This window comes from Mirounga leonina, unplaced genomic scaffold, assembly GCF_011800145.1.
Source record: "Mirounga leonina isolate KUSES-001 unplaced genomic scaffold, KU_Mleo_1.0 Mir_53, whole genome shotgun sequence".
Lineage (NCBI taxonomy): Eukaryota > Metazoa > Chordata > Mammalia > Carnivora > Phocidae > Mirounga > Mirounga leonina.
This window is the reverse complement of record NW_023270807.1, coordinates 35,239,941-35,265,386: the sequence shown is the minus strand read 5'-3', so window position 1 is coordinate 35,265,386 and position 25,446 is coordinate 35,239,941. Positions and strand designations below refer to the sequence as shown.

General features: G+C 37.1%; 1 protein-coding gene across 1 annotated transcript in view; it reads left to right on the top strand.

Moving 5' to 3' along the window:
- Nucleotides 1–25,446, top strand: part of COL12A1 (collagen type XII alpha 1 chain) — a 118,103-nt gene that overhangs the window by 24,887 nt on the left and 67,770 nt on the right. Inside the window, exons 12-23 of the mRNA XM_034991264.1 lie at nt 526–798; nt 2,429–2,701; nt 11,388–11,660; nt 16,704–16,970; nt 17,426–17,618; nt 18,497–18,618; nt 20,393–20,542; nt 20,624–20,743; nt 20,843–21,007; nt 21,767–21,913; nt 23,476–23,615; nt 24,206–24,335. Coding sequence (XP_034847155.1) covers nt 526–798; nt 2,429–2,701; nt 11,388–11,660; nt 16,704–16,970; nt 17,426–17,618; nt 18,497–18,618; nt 20,393–20,542; nt 20,624–20,743; nt 20,843–21,007; nt 21,767–21,913; nt 23,476–23,615; nt 24,206–24,335 — 2,253 coding nt within the window. The remainder of the gene's footprint in view (nt 1–525; nt 799–2,428; nt 2,702–11,387; nt 11,661–16,703; nt 16,971–17,425; nt 17,619–18,496; nt 18,619–20,392; nt 20,543–20,623; nt 20,744–20,842; nt 21,008–21,766; nt 21,914–23,475; nt 23,616–24,205; nt 24,336–25,446) is intronic.

The window sequence follows — 25,446 nt, the reverse complement described above, 5'->3', positions numbered from 1 at the left end:
GTACAGTGTGTTTGGTCCAACACATGTATAATCTAATTATCCAAGTCAAATGACTATATAGATAAAAAAGTTAGCTGTGGAACTGACTGGACAAGACACTTCATTCAGTTGGATAAATATGGTAGAACTGGGTGTTTGGTATTATTTTTCTACTTTTCTGAGAAAATCTAGTTAGAGGGAAAGCCTTGGCTACCTGTTTCAAGAAATAAAGTATTTTTATTCTTGAATTTTACGTCAACATGAATTTACCATTTAACAGAGTATTTATGATTTTAAAAGTTTACTATTAGATACCTCTTTATTTGATTAAAAAAATTAACAGTACTTTGTTTCTTTCTGTGTATTGCAGAGTATTAGTTGTTTCAGCATCTAGTTAATGTCTGGCTAAATGAATGCTGTAACCAGAATGTTTGACAATAAACTGCTTTTGAATTTGCTTAGAAAAATGTTATAATTTGGTGATCAAAAGCTTAGTTTGCATTTTTTATGTAAAATAAACTTTTTTTTTTTTAAAACCAATTTCAGTAAAAGGAGCACCTCGAAACCTAAAGGTGACAGATGAAACTACAGACAGCTTTAAAATCACCTGGACTCAAGCTCCAGGGAGAGTTTTAAGGTACCGAATTATATATAAACCAGTTGCTGATGGAGAAAGCAAAGAAGTTACGACCCCTGCCAATCAGAGGAGGATAACACTCGAGAACCTGACTCCAGACACAAAATATGAAGTATCTGTAATTCCTGAATATTTCTCAGGACCTGGCTCTCCGTTGGCTGGAAATGCAGCCACTGAAGAAGGTAGAGGAAATATGCTGACTTTATGGTAACAACCCAAATCTTAGACCTCAAGGGATCCTGTAGGCAGCTATCCAGACACTACAGCACATGAGACATTATCTCAATTATCTGAGTATCTTAGACTGTAGTCCTTTCAGACTTGGGTTACTCAAATTTTTCACTTACTTGTGACAGTGATTTTTTGTGTCGATAGAACTCAAATGCTATCATATGGCCTAAATATTCTTTAAAAAATAATATTATTAAATATTCTAATATAAATTGAAGGATGACTAGGGATTAAAAATCAAACTGCTATGCACCATTGAAACAAATTAGCTATTACTTCTTCAGGAAGATTTTAAAATATTAACCTGTTTTTATTTAAATGGGATGGTTAGACTCCCAGGATAGATTCTGATATTTGTTGCAAATTATTAATGTTTAATATTTATTTCATTGAGAAAAATTAAGGCATTTCTAATTTTCATTTTATTCCCTATCTTTAAAGTTAAAAATAACAACAACAACAACAACAACACATTAGCAATAATGAACAGTTATTAAGGACTTATTTGTATCAGGTTCTGTGCAAAGAGCTTTTCATATATTATCTCATTTGATCCATGCACAGAGTCAATGGAATTGTTAATATTATTATCCCTTTTTATAAGGAAATCAAGGCTGAAGATACTAAATAGTAATTGAGTCATGCTGCTGATAAGCAGTGAATCTGAGGCAGACATTCATAAGGAATATCCATTCTCAGCTCAGTCTGCATCCCTACTTCCCTCCCTGGGGAACCTAGCTAAATAGCCTTTTCTGCCGAGACCCTTTCTCTTTCCATCTGCTTTCTTCCTCCTCTCTGCCCTTTGGGAAATCATTACCTTCCTTTTTCTCTTTCTAGTTGGGGATCTAGGGGCCTTTGTGCTGGGGACCATAAAAAAGACACTGACTCTTCATCTTTCTGTTTTCTAGAGTAAAGTGGCTAGCTGTTGTGTGCCTGGTGGAGAGTGTCACAGGGTTGGGTGACTTGGGACCCTTTGGGGATGACATGACCACTCTACCAGAAAAGTCATGAAATGCCAAACATCATAGTTGTAAAGGGATAGGCAGCCTTTGAGTTTTACCTAAGGCAAGGTCTCACTTGGGCTGTTTCCTCTCTTAAGTTTTTTTCTGGGGATAGCCTTTGATCATTTATCATTTTTATCACATCAGTGTATTTTCTGGCCATTACATTTAGTTCATAGCCAATAAATCCTTTTTTTGAGGCTTTCTTGGGGGCGTTGATACCTACATTGTGATACTAATCAGTGTATTTACAATTTGTAATGCTTTGTTCCACTTTCAGAGAAAAGACTGTAGTTTTTAATGTCAAAGATTCTAACCTGTGTAAACACAGAAGAGGAATTGGATGCATTTTGCTTTGTTGCTACTAACACATAAGGCCCAGTTTAGAAGTGCTGAAGCTCTGTTTGCTTGTCAACAGTTAACAGTTGCTGTGATAGCTCTCAGGATATAAATTTGATGCACGTGCGCACGTGCGCGCGCACACACACACACACACACACACACACTTAAAGCAACGAAATGTCTTTCAAGTCATTTTATTAAATAATGAATTTCAATGTTGTTGTTTTTTTTAATGAAGTTAGAGGGAACCCAAGAGACTTAAGAGTTTCTGACCCTACAACGTCAACTATGAAACTATCTTGGACTGGGGCACCAGGGAAAGTGAAACAGTATCTCATCACATACGTCCCAGCGGCAGGGGGTGAAACTCAAGAGGTCACTGTGAGAGGACATACGACCAGTACTGTGCTGAGAGGATTAAACGAAGGGACACAATACTCCTTGTCTGTGACGGCTTTGTATGCATCCGGGGCTGGAGATGCCCTTCATGGTGAAGGAACGACACTGGAAGGTAATCACTGTCATGTTTTGTAGAAATCCCTGAGTTTATTCGGGATTGCATTTAGGAAGTTGCAATTGTTTGCAGAGAATCAAGTCTAGAAACGTGCTTTCCTTTCTCTTAAAAGGAATTTGTATTGAAAAGTAAGTAACTACAAAACTGCCTCTTATTCAGAGATGTAGAATGTAAGCAACTGTAAAAAATTAAATTTAATCAGGAAAAGGCATACTGGGAGCTGAGTGCATAAGAAGGCCATAGAAATATGTTCTTAAAGCCATGGGCTGGGTAAGTGGAGAATAGGTAAGTGTGTGACATTTCATAGTGAGAAGCGACCTTGGGAAACATCTGTGGATGAAAAGGATTTGGGTTGCCCACAGTAACAAAGCTGCTTCCATCGCTAGGAGCAGACAGGAACCCTTTCTGACTCCGAGTCTCTTCTCATTCACCATGCATAAAAGCATTTAGCTTGAGAAATATGAGGATCCAGGTTTCTGCTTTGTTTGTTTTCTAAACGACCTCTAAAGTTCAGTTCTGTGTTAGAAGGTTGAAGTTAATGCAGTATTTAGCAAGAACCACCAACAAGACTGGAGCTGTGTGCTTGGTTCTCCAGACTTAATTGTCAGAGGGCTTCATATTTCTTCGAATCTTTTGAAATATAATGGCAGCTTCCATTTAACTCATTGCAACTACAAAGTAAGTTGTGTAAGAGAGAGAAAATACAAATTTAGCCTAGCCACAGTAAGAACGTTGTGATGTTAAAAAGAAGTATCAGTGGATGGTTATGATAATGAGTCAGTACCATAGTCTGGGGCCTAAATGAGAAATCAGGCATTGATTTCTTCTTGTTATCATCATCTTTTATATGACCTATTTAATGTAAGTATAGGAAGAAAATGAATCTGAAGTATCTTTTGTGATGCGAAATCACAGTGACTTTAGGTAAAATATCTGTCAAATTTGGAGGATCCAGGAGTTTGGAGGTTTGTAGATGTTGTAGTTAACAGGGACAAGGCCCACAGTAGGCAGTTTTCATTAAAACTACAAGATTTAGTCAAGAATTAAAAACAAACAGCCGGGATGCCTGGGTGGCTCAGTCAGTTAAGCATCTGCCTTCAGCTCAGGTCATGATCCCAGGGTCCTGGGATTGAGTCCCACATTGGGCACCTTGCTCAGCAGGGAGCCTGCTTCTCCCTCTGCTGCTCCCCCTGCTTGCACACTCTCTCTCTGACAAATAAATAAATAAAATCTTTAAAAAAAACCCACAAATAGCCAAAAAATATTCTAATCAATCCTATCTCTAATATTAATCGAGAGTTTAATTCTAATAGTCCATGAAATTTATTTTTAAAAGAGGATTTAAATGAAAGATTAAATACCAGCATGTAAAATACTGATTACTACAAGAGTCCTGGTTTGACTACTTAGCCATGCGACCTTGAGATGGTTCCTTAACCCCTCTGAGCCTCAGTATACCCATCTATAAAGAAGGGATGATCATTGCTTCCCCTGCATCCCAGATTTACTGTGGAGATCAAATGGGGAGACTGTACGTGAAACGTTTTGGGAACTGTAAAATACTATATGTATATAAAATTCATCAGGAGGAAATGACATTCACTTTAGAATTGGTATCTAAAAATATGGCTTTTGTAAGTATTTCAGAGATATTGATTAGCTGCACTAAAGTTTTGAAAGTAAGAAGAGGTAGAAATAGAAATTGCCTTAATTACAGACACCTAATCCGAACAATAAAACATGTCATCCTTGTATCTGGAGCAACATCCAGAATTTCTGACAAGTTTGTTCTTCTGTTTTGACCTTTTGAGGTTCTCCTTTTCTTGTGCTTCCCAAAGGCTTTCAACATAGATTGTTTATAGGATGTTTTTTAAGGATAAACTTTTGAGCTTTTGTTTTTTCCAGAATAATTGTAGATTATTCATGTTTGTGAAAATTTCTCCCTTATAGGGAATATCTTGGAAATACTTTAATAGTTTTCCTTCTTCTTGTACCTTTTAACCTTCTGATATTCTTCTGCATTTTCTTACCTTAAAAAAATATATTCATACATAGAATTTTCTTGGGGTTAAAAATTAGGCATTTTTACTGAGAATGATATATTAATCTTTAGAAAACAAAATACACATTTTAATTTAACAGCAAACACATTCTATCAGGCTTTGATTTTTCTGGGCCAGGTGAACAGCTGAACTGTTTATAATTTTATAGCTTTGTACAAGTAGTATAGAAAATCTACCAAGTTGTATGCATGTGTGAGTATGTGCCCATGCGTGCATGCACACACACACACACACACACACGTATTTGATCAGAAATTATGTCTAAGGGAAATACATGTGTAGCAAAATAAATCTTAAAAATTACTGTTTTCCATTTCCTGAGAAGGAGGGAAGCAAGATGATTAACTATAGTTGATTGATAACTAAGTTGTAATAATACATTTTTTTCTATTTACACCAAAGCTCTTTACTACAGTGAAGGATTACATAAAATGCTGACAGCCTGATTTTATGAACATATTTATCCCATTGCATTATGTGTGGTAAACTTGACAAATATGTGAAAGCATAGTTGTAACTAAATTAAAATAGTAGAAGATTTTTGCCCCTGGTTATTCCATTTCATTTTATTGTATTAACTCAGCCAAATCCACATACCATATACAAGAATAGGATATGATGGTAAATGCAGGGAATGGAAAGCCCGAAACAGAGCCAGGCAACTGCTTTTGAGGGCCGCTGTTTTTCTAATCTGTTTTTCTCTTGGGAGAGAAGGTGGTAAGAGCAGACCTTGAAGGAATGTTTCTTCCATCCAGAGGCATGGCTCAGCCGGCAGGAGCCTTCTGTAGGTTGAAAATTTTATAGATCGCCTCAAGTGCATTCTATTCAAATCAAAAAATGTAAAAAAAAAAAATTTAGTGTGGTCTACAACCGTCCCTAACTTGAATCTGTTTCCTAGTTTGTTGAAATGTAGCCAATGATCAGAAAATGCCCCTGTCCCTGGAAGAGACATTTATAGCATTGGCATCGGGGAAGTTCATGGTTTGCTCTAGTACTGTATGAAACAGAATTACACAGGCAGTGTTTATTACTATTTCAGATCCAAACTTTAGAGGAATCTGAGCACAAACTATTAGGTTTGATTTATGTTGTTCCCCCCCCCCCCCGGTTGTTGTTGTTAAAATAGATTTAACGTAATTACTAAAAAGACTGTTGTACATGTAAGTGTCCTTCAGGTTGTGGTAGAACTTTTAGTTGTCACCGTTAGTGTGTAGAGAGAGGAAAACCTGCTCTTACAAACCTTGAAATGAATAATGCCCATTTTAATTCCGAGATTTACCACAAATGAATGAAAACTTCAGTTTGGGAATAATACGGTTCTTTTTGTTTTTGACTGTTGGTTTTTGGCTATGGAAAAGATGACTTTTCAAAATTTCCTTTGTTTCAGTTGCTATAGCAACCTGCCAATGTCCTAGACACAGACAGCTTCCTGTACATCAAACCAAGCTCACTCAGCTGACATTTTGTTACAATGAGGTTTTTAGCACATCATAGGAATTCCTCTGCATGATGTTGAGTAACATGGGGCCTCTCCAAGACGGACTAAATAAGGTCTCTGTTTCCCTAGATTTACTGCTATCTCATAATTTGAAAAATCATACATTCTGGGTATAGCAACGCTGAGGTTTCCAGGGAACTTTAGCACAATTCCCAAAGAACAATTCGTATTTCATTTCCTGCGCATTAATGGCTCATCAGAGAAATATCTAGATCACATCGGAGACATAACAATTATGGAAGAAATCTCACATAGGCTTTGCGGTTGAAGGGTGATTTAATTGTTAAGAGGTTTTCAAGAACTATGTATTGCTTAATGTAGTTGTTAGCTTATCAATAGGGAACTTTGTACTTTGGGATGATGGCTCTAATTCACTGGGGTTGTAAATCAAGTGTGTTTCCACATAAACGTGGAAGCAGGTTTTCTGTATTCTGCTGTGGAAAGTTGGATGACTTTTGAGCTGAGCTCTAACGGAAAAGACAAATTGATTTAGAAGAGGATTTACATTACATTTTCAATTTAACTTCTATTTTTGAAAGTGATATGTGAAACTCAATAAAAGCCGACTGGAACAATTTATACAGTTTCATTGCATTATGATTAATTTTTCAGTTATCATCATTGGCTAATTTGTGTTATAATAATTATATTTGAATTGGATGATGATTTGCTTTTCAGAAAGCAAATGGAAAAGGGCTAAGGAAACGTAGGAAAGTTACATAAATGAGGCATTAGTTCTCTGGCCTTGTATGTGGAAAAAAGTAGAAATCAACCCCTTGTGGATGTTCAGATCATGAGAAATACACCTGTCTAAATTACTTCCCACAGTAGTAGCTCAGAGACGCATGTGAGCAGGCATGAGAAAAATGCCTTTTGAATATATCTAAATATGGTTTAAACAGAGCAGAAATGCTGAGTATCAAAATTTCAAAAAACTGATAAATTTTGGGTGTTTAAACGTATGACAGAAAAGAATGTTATTCCTTATAACTATACTGGTACTATACTGGGGAGACTAGGATAGCTGGGAAAACTATTGAGAAGGATAAAGTTGAAGGCATACCATCATTATAGAAGAGGACTTATTTGAAACGACTGCCAGAAATTCTATTACCAGAAATAAAAGTAATATACAAAGCATAGGCATATGCCCCAGAACAGCAGAAAACAGGTACTGTGAGATTAAATATTATTGAAAACAATGCCACTTATGTGAAATCCTGAATAAACTGAAACATCATAAAACAAACATTTATAAGTCTTGGGGGCAGAGCAAAAAGAGGAACTTGAGCAAGTTGGGAACCTTTGCTAGAGCAGAAGTGGATTCAGGTTCTGGGAAGCATAGTGACAAAGGGGCAAAAAGACTACTGGATTTGGTTCCTATTCCCTGGACCTGTCTATGGCTTCCCCTGTTGAGATACAGTAATGCCTCCTGCAGAAAGGCTATAGGCTTGTCTTCTGACATCTTTCCTTTCTTATTCCTCTCTCTTCCTAGGTTCTCTAAAAAGAGACTCCCAAATCCAATCTAACCAAACCAAACCAAATAATCTCTTCTGTGTTATGGATGTCCAAGTTCCTTATATTGAGGACAAAACCTACAGTTCAGTATTTTATTTTATTTATTTATTTATTTTATTTTATTTTTTTAAAGGTTTTATTTATTTGACAGAGAGAAAGACAGCCAGAGAGGGAACACAAGCAGGGGGAGTGGGAGAGGGAGAAGCAGGCCTCCCGCAGAGCAGGGAGCCCGATGTGGGGCCCGATCCCAGGACCCTGGGATCATGACCTGAGCCGAAGGCAGACGCTTAACGACTGAGCCACCCAGGCGCCCCTATTTTGTTTATTTTTTAAAAAGATTTTATTTATTTATTTGTCGGAGAGAACACAAGCAGGGACAGTGGCAGGCAGAGGGAGAAGCAGGCTCCCTGCTGAGCAGAGAGCCCGATGTGGCGCTCGATCCCAGGACCCTGGGATCATGACCTGAGCTGACAGCAGACGTTTAACAGACTGAGCCACCCAGGCGTCCAAGAATAATAGAGATTTAAAAGATTTTTCAGTGCTTAGGCATATCTCCAGATATTCCAATTTAATTGATTTGGGCAAGGCCCACTCTTTGACACCCCAGGTGATTCTGCGTATCCTATCCAATCTGGTCCAATTCTTTTGCCCCAGGGCCCCAGGAGGTGACATAGCCTGCTGGTAGCCTGCTCAGCTGGTTACACACCAGGTCTTAAGGCCAAGCTTGGCTTCTTCACAGCCTGCCAGTTGTATCACAGGGTACAATTCAATTGCTTCATTTTTTTGTAATCCAATATTTATCCAAGCCAAGATTCCATTAAAAAAAATATTTTTTAAAGGGTTATAGGTCTGATAAAATTTGCTTGTCATGAATACATCATATTCTTCAAAATTCTTGGGTGTAATGCAGCAGCTAGGATACCCAACCCTCTAGCTTTTTTGAAAAAAAAAATTATCAATGTGCTTGACAATGGTATAAACTTAATATTTAGGAATATTCTTATCAAACTGACTGACTGACATATAAGAAGCTTATTGAAGCAGTTTATCTTTTCAATCCTAGCTTCTGGATGGAGGTGCCTTTCTTCTTTCTTTTGATTCCATATTTCTTTGTTACTAACATGGAATGTTGCAATGACACCTTTGGGTGTCAGAGGCAGATTCTATAATTTTTTGAGGATTGTTTTCTGTAATTGAGAATTTACTCAGTGCTCATTGGAATTAGCATTGTCATGCCATTAATTAGAACTTAAAAATGTTTTTTAGTTAGTATTTCATTTGTATTTTTTAAAAAGTGCTTTTACAGACTCTTTTTGGGACACTGATACCTTGCAAAGGTCTTTATTGCAATTTCACTAGTATTTTGTTCCAGGTTTATAGCTTCTGAGAGTGTTAAAACAGTTGATTAAAATCCATGGGAATGCATGTCTAGCGAACTAGGCTCCTTTTGTTTGCAGCCCAGAAATATCTCTGTGAATGTATTTTTGCTTCAACCACAATTCTTTTCCTATTGTTTTCTCACAGTGGAATCATTAGCCTGTGTTTGTGAGATTGATGTCTGTTGTCATGGAAATAAATAATGTCACAAATTCAGTGCTATACAAAGTAGGGAGGAGAATGCGCTGAGACACACAACCCTGGAGCAGACGAGAAGCTGAAATGATTGTAAACTACTCCAGTGTTAATTTGGAGGATAATTCCCACAGTCTAGCCAACTTATTCATCTTATGAATGTCATCAGTGCCGTTTTTAGCTCATTTAAGTTCAGTCACTTTCAAGTACAACAATTTTGCAATGGCTGCAATACCTAACTGCAATTTAGGCAATTTGGAAGGGGCACATGTGAAAAAAAAAGGTGTACATCAAGCAAAGGAAACATGTGCTCTGCCTTTAAAACTTAGAGACCAGTTGCTGGGATATCAATGATCAAAACAAAATAAGACATAAAAAACAACAACCAAACTAGATCAAAGGAACAGTTTGTTTATATTCCCGTAAGTAGAGAAAATATAAAGCTATGTGGCCATTTCAGTAGCCCACACAGTGAAAGAAGGCCTTCAAGTGACAATTAGCCTCAAATACTGAGGGAGCAAAGTCAGTACGTTCTTGAAAATAAGTATTCTTGGTTTCAGTGAAATATGTAACTAATTTCCCTCCAGAGATGAGATGTCCTGTCAGCAGTTACAGTTATTTATAATGGAGTTAGAATTTTCCATTTGTGCTTGGGGTCTGGTAGGATGCCCAGCTCCTGTTTTATTTATTTTTCCCCTCTAAACTCTACAATATGATAGGTTTCTGTCTACCCAGATTTCTTTTTTTTTTTTTTTTACTTAGTGTTATCTTTATTCTTTGTGTTGAAATTTAGCTGTTTAATTATGAGTATTTTTAAGGTATTCATTTTTACTCTTTGATTCAAGTAAAGTAATGGTTCAAAAATCTTGTAACAGCATTATATATCATTTGCTTGAATTTACAACAATTACTGGTGAAATGTATGCTGTAGAGGCAGATAGTTTTATGTTTATGTCATGCTGTGGCATAAACCCTAGTAAAGGTAGCCAATATAAAGTGACCTGTATATTTATCTTACATTTAAATTATGGAAAGTGAGGGTTTTATTGGAAGACATCTGTGCCTCCTATTAAGTTTTGGTTTCCATATTTTTCCATTTGGGTTGTATTTTTTTTTTTTTTTTTGAATTGAAAGAGCCAAAATTTAGTAGCAGACATTTTCGATCAGCTAGAACAAGTGGTGTGTTTTATTTTGATGACTAATCGCTTTGAAGTCTTCCAGAAGAATGATGGTTTTTAGTTTCGTTAGAGTTAAGCTATATTGCAAGTTTGCACTTCTCCTTTTAAATTGCATGAGCAAATAGAGTTTTCACCAAAAAATGATGCTGGAATTAATTTTTGCAAGTGATATGCAATTGTTGAAGTTATTATAGGTCATACATTGAAACTGAACTTATTTAAATTACATCAGAGAGAAAAAGATGATGGTAAAGAAATAAAGATCTTTGTGAACAATGGCTATGTCATAAAGTAGACTGACATAGGTAAAATTTTGGGATTTAGATGACTTTTTTTCCCTTGGAGAACGATTTTTTTTAAAGATTTTATTTATTTATTTGACAGAGAGAGAGAGAGCGAGAGCAGGAACACAAGAATGGGGGAGTGGGAGAGGGAGAAGTAGGCTTCCCGCTGAGCAGGGAACCTAATGCGGGGTTAGATCCCAGGACCCTGGGATCATGACCTGAGCCGAAGGCAGACACTTAACGACTGAGCCACCCAGGCGCCCCTGGAGAACAATTTTTTTAGGCATGTACTCCTTCATGTTTGGGTGGCGTCCTTGTCCTGAAGGGCCTTCCAATCTTACTGAACATGAGGGGAGCAGGGTGATAGGTAGGAATCAGAAAGGAACCTAGGGTTTTATTCCATCAGTCTGCTCCACTAATGGGACAGGACAGACAGCTCAGAAAGAAGAAATGGTCAACTTTAGACAAACTGAGTTTGAGTCCAGCAAGTTAGGATGTCCACCAGGATGAAGGACTATTTACATATCTAGTAGACATTGAAAAATGATTCCCCTTTAATTTCTATTCTAGAACGTGGTTCACCTACGGATTTCGTTACTAAAGATATCACCGACACATCAATTGGGGCGTATTGGACATCTGCTCCAGGAATGGTTCGAGGTTACAGGGTCTCATGGAAATCGCTTTATGATGATATTGAGACTGGAGAGAAAAGTCTTCCCGGAGATGCAATTCATACTGTGATAGAAAATCTGCAGCCAGAGACCAAATACAAGGTTTCAGTCTTTGCAGTTTACAGCAGTGGAGAAGGAGAACCTTTAAATGGAGAAGTCACGACTGAATGTAGGTAACATCATGAGTGTGTTGGGTGTGTGTTGGTGCTAATTAATAGCTATCAGCTCAAGTGACAGTTTAATCACTTGCCTTTATTTTTCGTTATATGATAAATGGGGATGAAAAATTAGGATCTTTAAAGCCTGGTTTAAATTCAGGTTGGTTTAGTTCACTTAGCATAAAAATTATATTTTGAAATATTGAATACCATCCAACTACCTATATTTGTCTCTGTCTTTTTTTCCTGATAGGATGGTCAACTAGATAAGAAAGTCAACTAGTGAAAAGATCAGGAGCCTTGGAGACAGAATGCAGGCCCATTTATAGCTGTATGACCTTGGGCAAATTACTTAACCTTCTTTGAGTCTCTGTTTCCTTATCTGTAGGTTGCAGTCTCAAGAGTTGTCTTGATTAAATGAAATAACGATGTGCAAAGCACCAAGCATAGTGCCTAGCCACTTAGAGTTGACTGAGAGTGGCTATGGAGACTATGATTATTATATGCCCAAGACCAATCCTAGAGACTTGACTTTATCCCTCTTGTATTTGGTAAGGTTAAATCAAAAGTCCACTCAGTTTTCTGGTGGCTCAGATGTACTTTAATGTCATTAATATTCTTTCTGGCGAATGATTTTGACTGACTTATCATCATTTAGTATCAGCTGGTTGGTGAAAGATGTGCCAACCTTCCTTAATTCTCTTCCCTAAGAAGCCGTTTGTTAAGCATAGGCATTTCTAAGAATTTATAGGAGAAAATTGTATTCCTTTTGTTCTGGGAAGGTTTTAGGAAAAGGGGAAAGAATGGCACATTCTTGCATTTCCTTTTATTAGAAAGAAATGGAGGGACTGAGGAATTTTTCTGGTAAAGGAGGGGAGGGGGGGTGCCATGAGCAATTTCAGATAAGCCCCATATCCTGATTTTAAGTTGTCCTTGAGTTAAAGTCTTTTGGTCTGAGTTGTCTGAAGAACTCATCTCTCTTTTTTAATCACTGGCAAATTCAGTAGGATGTGTCTAAATTTAAATTTGTGTCAAAATTAACCAGATTAAAAAAAAATCAGACTCCTTATTGGAAATTTAAATATGTGAAAAGGCTTATTTCTCAGATATTCACATGATTGGTTTCCATGGTAGTAAATGAAATGTTGTGTCTGAATATATTGGCTCATCTAGTTCAAGAATCTGGCAGAAATTCATTCCTATTTCTGGCAGAAATTTATTTGTTGTAAAGAGAAATCATGATATAAACTAGGTCAGATATGACAAATACAACTAAATTTATCTGTAGGAGTAAAGATACAATTCATGTGGTTGAGCAATTACGAAAGTATATGTATTTAGAGGGAAGCTTTTCCAAAAATTATCCTCCATTGTGTCTTCTTCCAAAAAGACTGAGTCTTCAGATATTTATTTGGGATTGAAAATTTCCACAAGGGATATATTTTAGCTAAATGCAAATATGTTAGCAGAAATCCTAAGTAAACTTTCTTCTCCAAGAAGCTGAGCCTCTAAGAAATTATCAGTATTTCTTGGCTAATTGATTGATTTAAAGGTAAGTGAACAGAAAGGTCTCTTTTGAACTAGGAGCAGACTAGGGAGGAATGAAACATGTGTTTTTTTTGTTTGTTTTTGGTTTTTTTGAGTTTTATTTCTGTGCAAACTGCTCAAACATCTAAGCAGGTAAGAAAGAAGGCAGGAAACTTTCTTTGTGCTACTACCATTTTGTTATATTTTATTTTGCTCTCTTTGTGGGAAGTAAAGCAATTTAGAAAGTGCTTGAGAAATCTGAGTCAGATGTGCTATTTTGGTGGTGGATGAATCCTAAAGTATGGATAACTGGGCAGTCACTAGGTCATTCTCTTAGAGTTTCTTATAGACTTCCAAGAGGACATTTTGGAAATATTTTCAGGATTGCTTTTACCTAAAACTCAGCAATATGGTATGCAGACTGTTGATACAATGAAACCATGCATTGTGGCTAGAAAACCAGCAGATGCGAACCTTTCTGTTGGCTCTCCAGTCCAATGCAGCTGGTTTAGCAGAGGTGCTTTGGATGTTGGAAAGCATCTCGTGAGAGTTTCTAAAATGTGAAAAGAACTTACAATGTGAATGTTGCAGCATTTTATAGTGTGTGGCGTACCTGTCAGTGAAGTGAAAAATCTTGCTTTTTACTCATGGGATGCCAAAGGGGCTTTTTTCTTCTCCCTAATATCCAAAGTTTTCCATTAAAGCCAGGGTAAGATATGTTGTACCTTATGCTCACATAGCTGCTTTTAAGATTTTCTTTTTATCACTGATTTGAAGCAATTTGCTTCTGATGTGCTTCATGGTTTTTTTTTTTTATGCTTCTTGTTCTTCTTGGATCTGTGAGTTTATAGTTTTGTAAAATTAGAAAATATTTAGACCATTATTTTTTCCAAATACTTTATTTATTACACCCCCACTCTCTTTAGGTATTCCAATTATACATAACTTCTGTTTGAAGTTATCACACAACTTACTGTAGTGCTGTTGAGTTTTTCAATCTTTTTTTCTTGTGTTTCATTTCAGATAGTTTCCATTATCCTGTTAACAGGTTCACTAATGTTTCTTTCTGCAATTTCGAATAAGCTGTCAATACCATCCTATGTATCTTTCATCTCAGATATTGTATTTTCCATCTCTAGAAGTTCAGTTTGAGTCTCTTTTATATGTTCTATGTCTTTACTTAACATGCCTACTATTTCTTCTACCATTATCAATGTCTGGAATACAGTTGTCATAGCTGTTTTACTGTCCCTTTTGAATAATTATGTTCTATGTGTCATTTCTGGTTCTGTTTGATTTTTCTTCTTCTTATGGGGTGTCTTAGTTCCAACTGCCATAACAAAATATCATGAACTGATGGCTTAAGCAACAGAAATTTATTTTCCCACATTTCTGGAGGCTGGACGTCCAAGATCAAAGTTCTGGCAGAATTTGATTTCTGGTGAGAACTCTGCTCTTGACTTGCAGATGGCCATCTTCTTGCTATGTCCTCACATGGCCTTTCCTCCTCTCTGCATGTGGGCGGGGTGGGGGGGTCACAAGAGCATGCTCTGATGTCTCCTCTTCATTTTATAAGGATTTCAATCCCATCAGATTAGTACTGTACTCTTATGACCTTATGTAATCCTGATTACCTCCCTAAGGTCCCATTGCCAAATACTATCACATTAGAGGTTAAGGCTTTAACAAGTGAATTTTGAGGAGACACAACCATTCAGCCTATAACATATAAATCACATTTTTTTCCTTCTTTGCATGCCTGGTAATTTTTATTAGATGCCAGACTTTGCGAATTTTACTTTGCTGGGTGTCAGATATTTTTACATTTTTATAAATATCCTTATTTTTTTCTCTGGGATTCAGTCAAGTTACTTGGATGTAGTTTAATTTTTCTCAAGCTTTCATTTAAGTTGTGTTAGAACTAGACCAGAGGATCCTTTAGTTTAGGGATAACTTTGTCCCATTAGTGGGGCATTACTGGGGACCTGCATGAACTCTAGGAATTAATTGTTCCTTCTGCTCCTTTTGGGTGGTTCTTTCCCTAGTTTTGGGTAGTTTCCTCACGCATATGCACTGATTAGTACTGGGCTGAAGACTCCAGGAGGACCTCTTGCAGATTTTTGGAGCTTTTCCCTCTGTTACACCATCTCCTCTTCAATACTCTGGTCTGCAATTCTAGATGCCTTGGGCATCACAGAACTATCTCCTCAATTAAGTGAGATCACCAGGCTCCATCTGGTTTCTCTCTTCCTGAACTGAGGCTGGAAATTCTCTCTAAGCAATAAGCCAGGATAACTATAAATCTCACTCTTATTTCTTTCTCTCTCTCAGGGATCATTCTCCTACATTGCCTGACGTCCAATGTTTGAAAAATGTTGTTCAATGTATATATTTAGTTTATTCAGATTTTTTAGATGTTTCATGTAGTCCTTGCCTATTTGAACATGAAAATTTCTCATAGGATTAAGAAAGATTCTTTGCAATGTTTCCTTCAGTTTAGTGTCTTTGTTTAGAAAATGCTTATGACCTTTCAATATTAAGATTATTATTATTATTTTTTAAAGATTTTATTTATTTATTTGAGAGAGAGAGAATGAGAGACAGAGCGCATGAGAGGGAGGAGGGTCAGAGGGAGAAGCAGACTCCCTGCCGAGCAGGGAGCCCAATGCGGGACTCGATCCTGGGACTCCAGGATCATGACCTGAGCCGAAGGCAGTCGCTTAACCAACTGAGCCACCCAGGCGCCCAATATTAAGATTATTGAATTGAGTGAAATGATCTTGCTTATAAACTCTAACTACGTAAAAGAAAAGAGATGTGTGTTGGCTATTTGTGGATGTGGGATGATCTGTTTCTGATACAGTTATTGATAATTGTGAGATATTAGTAAAAATTATTTAATAAATAATATTGATTATATATTTATGAAACACTTTTTACATATAACGTTTCCTAAAACACTCAGTGTATACTGATTTATCTTTAGAGCCCTTGAGATATTTTTATGTGTTAGAATTTCCTATTCTTTTGTATTCAGTTTTACATGTCCACGGCAGTCAGAAAGAATAGTGTTAACAATAATAGAGAACTCTAGTTAGTCATTTATAGACTGTACCCTTTTCTGAAGAGACTCAAATAATATTTCTGACCCTAAATTCATGATTTTTAGTATTCCCCACAGCATCATTGCCACAAGAATTATTTACAGCTGGAAATATAATAAAAATTCTAAAAGCTCATCTCCGGAAATGGATGTTTTCTTTACTAAAGTCCCTAGAATGCAAAAGGAAATCCGTGCAATAAGAACTTCCATTTTTTAGTTATTAGCTAGATAAAGAGAAAACATCTTACCATGATCTCACCAAGATTAGGCTCACACGCCATCATGAATTTATGAGAGATCATAATGCTAAGCAAGAGCACAGCGTACATATTTAAGAAACCACAGTTTCTTTTCACATAAATGGGAAAGTAGACGTGTGTATTTTCTTTCAGAGTATACATGTAATCTTCCTTTTATCTCACAGTATCCCAAGATTCAAAAACCTTGAAAGTGGATGAAGAAACAGAAAACACAATGAGAGCTACCTGGAAACCAGCACCTGGGAAAGTCATCAACTACCGGGTTGTGTATCGCCCCCGTGGGGGTGGGAGACAAATGGTTGCCAAAGTGCCACCCACAGTCACCTCAACAGTGTTAAAACGACTTCAACCCCAGACTACATATGACATCACAGTTCTCCCAATGTATAAGACAGGAGAAGGAAAGCTTAGGCAAGGATCAGGAACAACAGGTATAAAATAATAATTTGGGGGGGGGAAGAGTATGATATTTTAAAGGAAGGCTTTCATACATCTATTTGTAAATATCTAAAATTAATTCTGTAATAAATTAAATTATAATATTTAGATAGGATGCCTAATTAGCATTCTATTTTTACCACTCTAGTTCCTGGTAAAATGATTCTATATATTAATGTTTGAATGCTAATCTAATCTTCTCAGTTGTGAGAATTATTTATATGTCCACTTGGTAGCACTTGGTTATCAGGATTTTTATTGGCTACTATATCCTGTGCTGCCTGACTTAACCCTTTTGATAAATATACAATTTGAAGTGTGATGTATGTGATGATTCCCATGTATATCACTTAGATATTTCTAATTCAATTTCTTACTGCAGGGCGGGGAATAAAAAACCCAAAGCTTAGTCTTATGGATAATATTTTAAAATTTTTTATCTTTACAGCCTCTCGATTTAAGTCGCCCAGAAACCTCAAAACATCTGACCCAACCATGTCGAGCTTCCGAGTGACTTGGGAGCCTGCCCCCGGGGAAGTAAAGGGTTATAAGGTCACATTCCACCCCACAGGGGATGACAGAAGACTGGGGGAGTTAGTGGTTGGACCATATGACAATACAGTTGTTCTGGAGGAACTTAGGTAAGAATGAACTATGTTCAGTTTTTGTTAAAAGATTGAATAATTTATGGAAATTAGTAGGCCTTCCACAGATAATCACTTATGTGTTTGCTAGCGGAGGGTTTAGAATCAGCATCAGTGGAAATTATTCTCTTATTCTTGGACTTGCTGAAGTTGAGGTTAGGATTCAGAGGCCAGCAGAAGTTTTTGTAATGTTTTAATGATTTTTGTTGTTAAGAGATCAGGAATGGCATTTGTTCAATAACATACTGCTTTTTAAAAATTAACGTCCATATTACACGATTTCACCCAAAGCAGCTTGTCCTTAGCCAAGCCCGTGGAAATGTGGGGTTCTTGTGCCTTCTGGAAAGGCCCAGGTGACTCACGCTGAGATGCTGAGTATGAATCCCCTTCCAGGGTGGGCCACGGGAGAGAGAAGCAGGACTTTGTGCTTGGTGGCAGCTGGCAGGATTGGGGAAGGGTGGGCTGATTAAAGGTCTCGCTTCAGGCTGTGCAGCGGGAAACAAGGAAGTCTGAGTTTGAACAGCACCCTACATTCATTACAGTGGGAAGAATGGACTACTGTGCATTGCCTTTTGGAAAGTTTGTTTGTCTCAATCATTCCTGCGCCAATATTGAAATCTATATAAACGCTCACTATTTACTTTTATCAGATTAGAGAGAATGAAATTTACTGAGCCCACTAGGTGCCAGGCACTTTGTGTTACTTTGTAAGATACAACATTTAAATTATTTTCCTGAAGCCCATTGCTTAGAAGCAGTTTGTTATAACCTGCTTTAAGTGAATGTTTGTAAATCAAGATGAATGTCTTTAATAAAGCCAAATATGCTACCACTTGAGCCAGTATACATACAGACTATATATTTTAACATTTCAGGGCAGGTACCACCTATAAAGTAAATGTTTTTGGAATGTTTGATGGAGGAGAAAGTTCGCCACTTGTTGGACAAGAAATGACAACTCTTTCTGACACAACTGTAATGCCCATTTTATCTTCTGGTAAGAAATTGAGTTACATTCTCCTAGGAAATCTTAATATTATGAAACTACTTCAGGTGTGAACTGTTAGGTTAATCACACAGTGAAAAGCAGCTATAAACATTTTATACTAAAATGTATTTAAGTAATTTACATGCCTAAAAACATATCTTCAAATATCCAGCTAAGCATATCTTTGGCAATATTTTTTTAAGGTCTGTCTTGTCAGCATTGCCATGCTTGCATAGTACTGTATTATTTAAAGATGAGTTTTTGCAGTGGGTAGGTAATATATATTTTCTCTCTTTTTGATGACTGAAATGCAATTTTATTTTATTAATGTAGTTGCCGAAATGATTTATTTGGGCCGAGCAAGCAGAGTTGGGTTATATAAGTAGGTGGACAACCATGACTTGGGAAGCAACACGGTAACATGAACCCTTTAGATATTCCTGCTCCTGCCACAATTACAGCTTCGAGGTGCAAGAAGGCTAGTTTTGAACATTCTTAGAGGTGGAAGTAGTGGATAGAATTTACTTCCACATATTTTCCAGCATTTGATAAAAAAGAGTAGATCTGGGCAGGGTAGGGGAAGGCTCGCAAAGGCTTAGGTGTCTGGAGTAGTATCTGGGAGTCCTCAATCCTGATGGAGTGTACTATATGTGAAAGACACCTTTGTAGTGCGATGAGCATCATTTAATTTTTCTCGATGAGCTTTTTAAAACAATATAAAGATCAGATGCTAAGATGGCAAGAAGTTGGAAAAGTCATAGCTGGTAATGTAAGCTCCCAGAAAAGAGGGCATTTAAAAAATATGGATGTGGATAAAATAAATGGAAGTGTCAAATCCTGCTGTTTTGTATGAATGTTCTACTGTTTCTGTTATGATGATATTAACTGACTTATATTTTTATTTTGTAGCCTGTGCACTGAGGATATTGGGATTTTTCTCTCTTTCCAAAGCACCCTAGCTTTGTATCAGTGTTTGTGCTTGTTGTCTCTACAGCTCTCAATTTGTATATTTGTTTGCATACTTCTTCTAAATTGTCTTCCTTCTTTCTTGTTTTTTTAAATGTGCAGACTTCACCATCTGTATTTACCTAACTGTTATACATAGTAGATGATAAAGTTAAGCAGCTACCAACTCAGTAATATAATAGCTATCAGGTTTTAAAACAAGGTATCTTTATTTCAAAAAGGTCTAATTTTAAGAGTCATGTGTCTAATCCTTCATGATATGTGGAATGATTACCCAGAAACTTAATTATTTTAGAAGAGATGTTTTTAGCTCACTAAAACCTTTCTTAGCTCACACATTTTATCAGTTCATTTCATACTTGTCTGCTAATGACCATTACATCTTATGGAAAACTGCAGCATTTAATCTTTAGAGCACATTAAAATTTTATTAAAATTATTAATGCCTTATAGAAAGATGGCTGTACATTCTCATTTTTATTTCAGCTCTTGGGTTTGTGAGCCCATTCCCATTTACAGTGATGGTTTAATTTAAGTCTCCAGGGTCTACAACTGTGGCCAGGAAATAGAGTCAAAGATGAAGGAAAGATTTGTCATAGAAATAATCATTGGAGGGACTGGTGATTCTCATGAATGTTATTTTAGCTTAACGAACCATATGGACATGTATGCAGAATCTTGACCTCCAAATCACAAAGCTAAGCTACAGAACTGAAGCAGCTAGGCAAGCATCCAGGGATGGCAGAGGCATGGCTAGGAAGTAACCCTGCTAAGAATTTACTCCTGACTCTGTCCTGTCTCACGATTGCCATGTCAGGGATGGAGTGTCTCACCAGAGCAGAAGCAGACATTGTGTTGCTGGTGGATGGATCATGGAGCATTGGCCGGGCAAATTTTAGAACCGTGAGGAGTTTCATCTCTCGCATTGTGGAAGTCTTTGAGATTGGTCCCAAAAGAGTACAAATTGGTAGGTCTGGCAATATTGAAGACCTTCAGACATTTTCATCATGCTCTTTTATATATGCTAATGCCAGTGATGTTATTTTAGCCCTTGCTCAATATAGTGGGGACCCCAGAACAGAGTGGCAGCTAAATGCTCACAGAGACAAGAAGGGCTTGTTGCAAGCTGTGGCAAACTTACCATACAAAGGAGGCAATACTCTCACAGGTGAGTAAGGATGATGTGGTGTGCTTTTAGCTCTTGCTTTTGGTCAGAACTTGTGGCTGAGTAATGATGTGACTGGTTCTCTTTTAAAAATCCCACTAGGCATGGCTTTGAATTTCATTCGTCAACAGAGCTTCAGGACCCAAGCTGGCATGAGGCCTCGAGCTCGAAAAATTGGTGTTCTCATCACCGATGGAAAATCACAAGATGATGTTGAGGCACCTTCAAAGAAACTCAAGGATGAAGGCGTGGAGCTGTTTGCTATTGGTAAGCACTCAAAAGGCTACCGGTGCCCCTGGGGTTACAAAAGCTGAGGATATTTTTGTAGTTAAAAAATAGTTTTTGAAGCACAAAAAAACCCAAACAATTTTCCCTATCACATAATTTATCAAAATGATATGCCAAGAAGTTAACTCATTTTCTTCTTTGCCCCTCGTAACGGGACAGAACTACATGGCTTCTTGGAAGAAAGTAATGGATCAAGAGGACAAATGTACTATTAATAGGATTCAGGAAAATTCCTGTTTGGTTTTCCACGGCACCATGTTTATTTTTGATAGCCATTATTTTACTTTCCAGAAAAAACACTCAAGAGACACTTTTTGGTGGGAAATTGGTGCTAGAAGCATTTAGAAGGAGCTAATTAAGAATAGCCTTTAGTTTATATTATTTTTTCTTTGTTTCTATTTTGTAACTATAGATAATCATTTTATTATTGAGGAAAATCACATATATGTTCTGCTTTAACATCGAAAATTCAAATGCTTTTGGGCGCCTGGGTGGCTCAGTTGGTTAAGCGACTGCCTTCGGCTCAGGTCATGATCCTGGAGTCCCGGGATCGAGTCCTGCATCGGGCTCCCTGCTCGGCGGGGAGCCTGCTTCTCCCTCTGACCCTCCCCCCTCTCATGTGCACGCTCTCTCTCATTCTCTCTGTCTCAAATAAATAAATAAAATAAAATAAAAATAAATTAAAAAAAAAAGAAAATTCAAATGCTTTTAATTTGAGTATGTCCTTTTTCCTTCAAGGTATTAAAAATGCTGATGAAGATGAATTAAAGATGATTGCAACAGATCCTGATGATACCCATGCATACAACGTGGCAGATTTTGAGTCACTCTCTAAGATTGTAGATGACCTCACCATTAACTTGTGTAACAGTGTCAAAGGTCCAGGTAAGATTAGCCCAGGGTTTCTTACCCTTAGCACTATTGATATTTGGGTCAGATAATTATTTTGGGGATGGGGGAAAGGAACCCTTTTGTGTATTGGGAGATATTTAGCAGCATCCCTTGGCCCTGCCCACTGGATGTTGGTGGCATCCCCTGAGTTGTGACAACTAAAAATATCTTCAAATGTTGCCAAATCTCTGCTGGGGAAAATAATGCCCTCATTTTAGAATCATTAGTTTAGTCCCTAATTCTTTCTCTGATTTGTTTCTGATGGCAGCAAACTAGAAATGGCTTGTAGCTTATTTGAAGGTAAACAAATAATGTGGTAGAAATTGTTCATATGCTTTGGGTATTGAGGATGCATTTATTTGACTTTTTCTTCTTGAGTTTTTCTCTCCAAACATTTACAGATTTTCTTTTTGGATTTTGAACAACAGACTGACCTTTTCCCTGGAGAAATAAACCAGCCAGGAAGCCAGAATTTGTAGGCTTCTGGCTCTGGATTAGCTGAGAGAGTTGTAGTTTTATTTAGTTGGAGAGGACTTTGAGTGGGGATGAAAACATCTTTTATCTGTTTTCCTTTATTTTTTTTTAATCAACTATGTAATAGTTGCATTCATTCTAGATTCCCAGACAGTAAAATTGCTTGATAATTTTGTAGGCTTGATTATGACCCAACTATAATAAAGGTTAGAGTACTAAGAATGGAAAAGCTTTCCCCAGCTTTACAAAGACAGTTGAAAGAGTTTTTATGAGAATGATTGACATGCTAATGAAGTCATTGGATTAATTCTCTTTAAATTATGACTGGGGACATCTTTCTAATGGTCATAGTGAGCTTAATATTTCTATTTTCATTGATGTTAATTCTAGATATTTTTCTGTAGTCATTCTGTTGTTCATTGGTCATTTCACTTTATCGACCCACAGAGAGCACAATCACAGGCAGTAGGGTGTTCCCAAATTTTAAAAGATTTCGTTGTTTTTCTTCTTTCTTGACTAAGAAAGTGGTTAGCTTCTCTTACTACTGAACTAGGTCCTGTAGGGGAACTAAACATAAATAAGAAACCAATTCCTTTCTCACAGAGCATAACCTATAGTTAAGGAGATAAGACATGATGAATATAAATAATCAAATGATAATGAGGGCGGTGAACTTGGGTGGTACCAACAGTGATAGAGACAATGGAATTGCCAGGACACAAATCCTCCTTCAATAATTATATGTATAAGATTAGAGAAAGGAGGACGTATTCAAGGATGATTCAGAGGTTTTTGAGTTAGGCGAGTGGTAAACTGGTGGTGCCATGAGGAAGGGTGGGACCAAGTTTTAATGAAAGACAAAGAGCCCAGGCTTGATTCTTCTGGGGCTGAAGAATCCTTTGCCTACCCATTCAGGGTGGTCTTACGAGCAATAGGACTCTAGACTGATATACTGTGTATCAGTATATAGGATGTGTGTACAGGTTTGAAATATGGGAATAATACTATTTTAATCTAATTTAAAATTTCATCACCTTGCTATGATAATGAAAAAAGCGTATGTATTTTATTTCCATGTGTAGGTGACTTGGAAGCACCTTCTAACCTAGTTATTTCTGAGCGAACCCATCGTTCTCTTAGAGTGAGCTGGACACCTCCTTCTGACAGTGTGGATAGGTATAAGGTGGAATACTACCCAGTTTCTGGAGGGAAACGTCAAGAAGTGAGTAGGCAACACCTACAACCCACTCCTTCCTGATAGTGAGATTGAGTCCTTCACATTAGGGTTCAGAAAGATGTTGGGTGTGGAACAAGGAGGATGCAGAGTGGGGCAGAACTGAGTCAGCAATAGTGCTTTCATTTGGGCTTAATTAAAGGGAAAGAGCTTTGCTTAAATTCTATGGTTTCTACAAATTGCAGAATGTCAATATGGTTTTTAATTAAAGGATGCTTGATTTATTTGTGAATTTATATTAGAGTCATGGAGTTGGAAGGAAACATTAAAGATGATCTAGTTTCATGTAATGTATGGTGATTAACATAACAATAAAAAAATTTTTAAAAATTAAAAAAAAAAGATGATCTAGTTTTACCCACTCCTTTTACAAATAAGGAAACAACAGCTGGAAGAATAAATTATATGAATTGTCTAAGATCTCATTGTAATCTGGTAATTTCCAAAAACAAAAGACAATGGCCTCATTGAAATATAATTTCTAAGTTCATTACAGTTAACGACTTTGTAATTATAGTAGAAAAGAGGGAAGCAATTACAACATAAGGTATTATTATTTTTTTAATTTTTTCCCCTAGTTTTATGTGAGCCGACTGGAAAGTAGCACAGTACTGAAAGATCTGAAGCCTGAAACTGAGTATGTTGTTAATGTGTATTCTGTGGTGGAAGATGAATATAGTGAACCTCTGAAGGGCACAGAAAAAACCTGTAAGTCTGATTAAAAAAAATTTTCTCATTATCTTTTTAAAGATAAACAGGAGGCATTCCATTTGGGATTTTTGGCAGCCTTCCAAATCATTCTTTTATTCAATAGCCATTCAACAAATATTTACTGAGTGTGTTCTTCGTACAGGTGCTCAATACTCAACTGCTCTTACTGGTTGTTCTTGCCATCATGGGACCCCACTGGTGGAATGAGTAGTCATGGCCGTAGATGACTTAGAGAGATAACTTACCTTTCATAGAGTTACTCACTTCTTAAGAAAGATATCATGTGGGGAGTGGGACTAAGATTAGGAAGGCGAGCTGTGCAGAGGTGACCTATTCCAGTTTTGCAGGTGGTCAGATCTTCCTGCTGTCAATGAAATCAATCCTTTTTCTGGCCTTTGCCTCCTGGTCTTTACTAGAGAAGCTCTAATGGCTTTGACTTTGAGTAGAACTTTTGGCAGAGATGTTCCTGCTCCTATTCCTGGCAGGGTTTCTGAGGCCTGGTAGGATTTCTGAGGCCATATGAAAAAACTCTTTCCTTCTCCCCTCTTCTTGGCTGGACTCCAGGGGAAGGAGGCCACTAATAAGTCAAAGAAGTGGGCATCACTCTCTCCAAGGTGAGAACTGACTCTACTTAATCTTCAGTTCCATAAGTCTTTATCTCTTCTCTCTCTCTTTACTATGTAAGTTGTAGGTGTAGAACATTGTAAGTCAACAGTTGTATATACTAAAAAGTGATCACCCCCCAAAGTCTATTACCATCCATCACTCTACACTTGATCCTCTATCCCTTTCACCCACCCTCCAACCCTGATCCCCTCTGGTAACCACTGATTTGTTCTCTGTATCTATGAATTTGGTTTTGTTTGATTGTTTGGTTTTTGTTTGTTTGTTTATAGGCTCCACATATGAGTGAAATCAGATGCTATTTGTCTTTCTCCTGGTTTATTTCACTTAGCATAATACCCTCAAGGCCCATCACAAATGGCAAGATTTCATTCTTTTTTATGGTTGAGCAGTACTCCATTATATATATATTTCATTATATACATATTGTATATATATATATATATACATATTGTGTGTGTATATATATATATATATATATCTC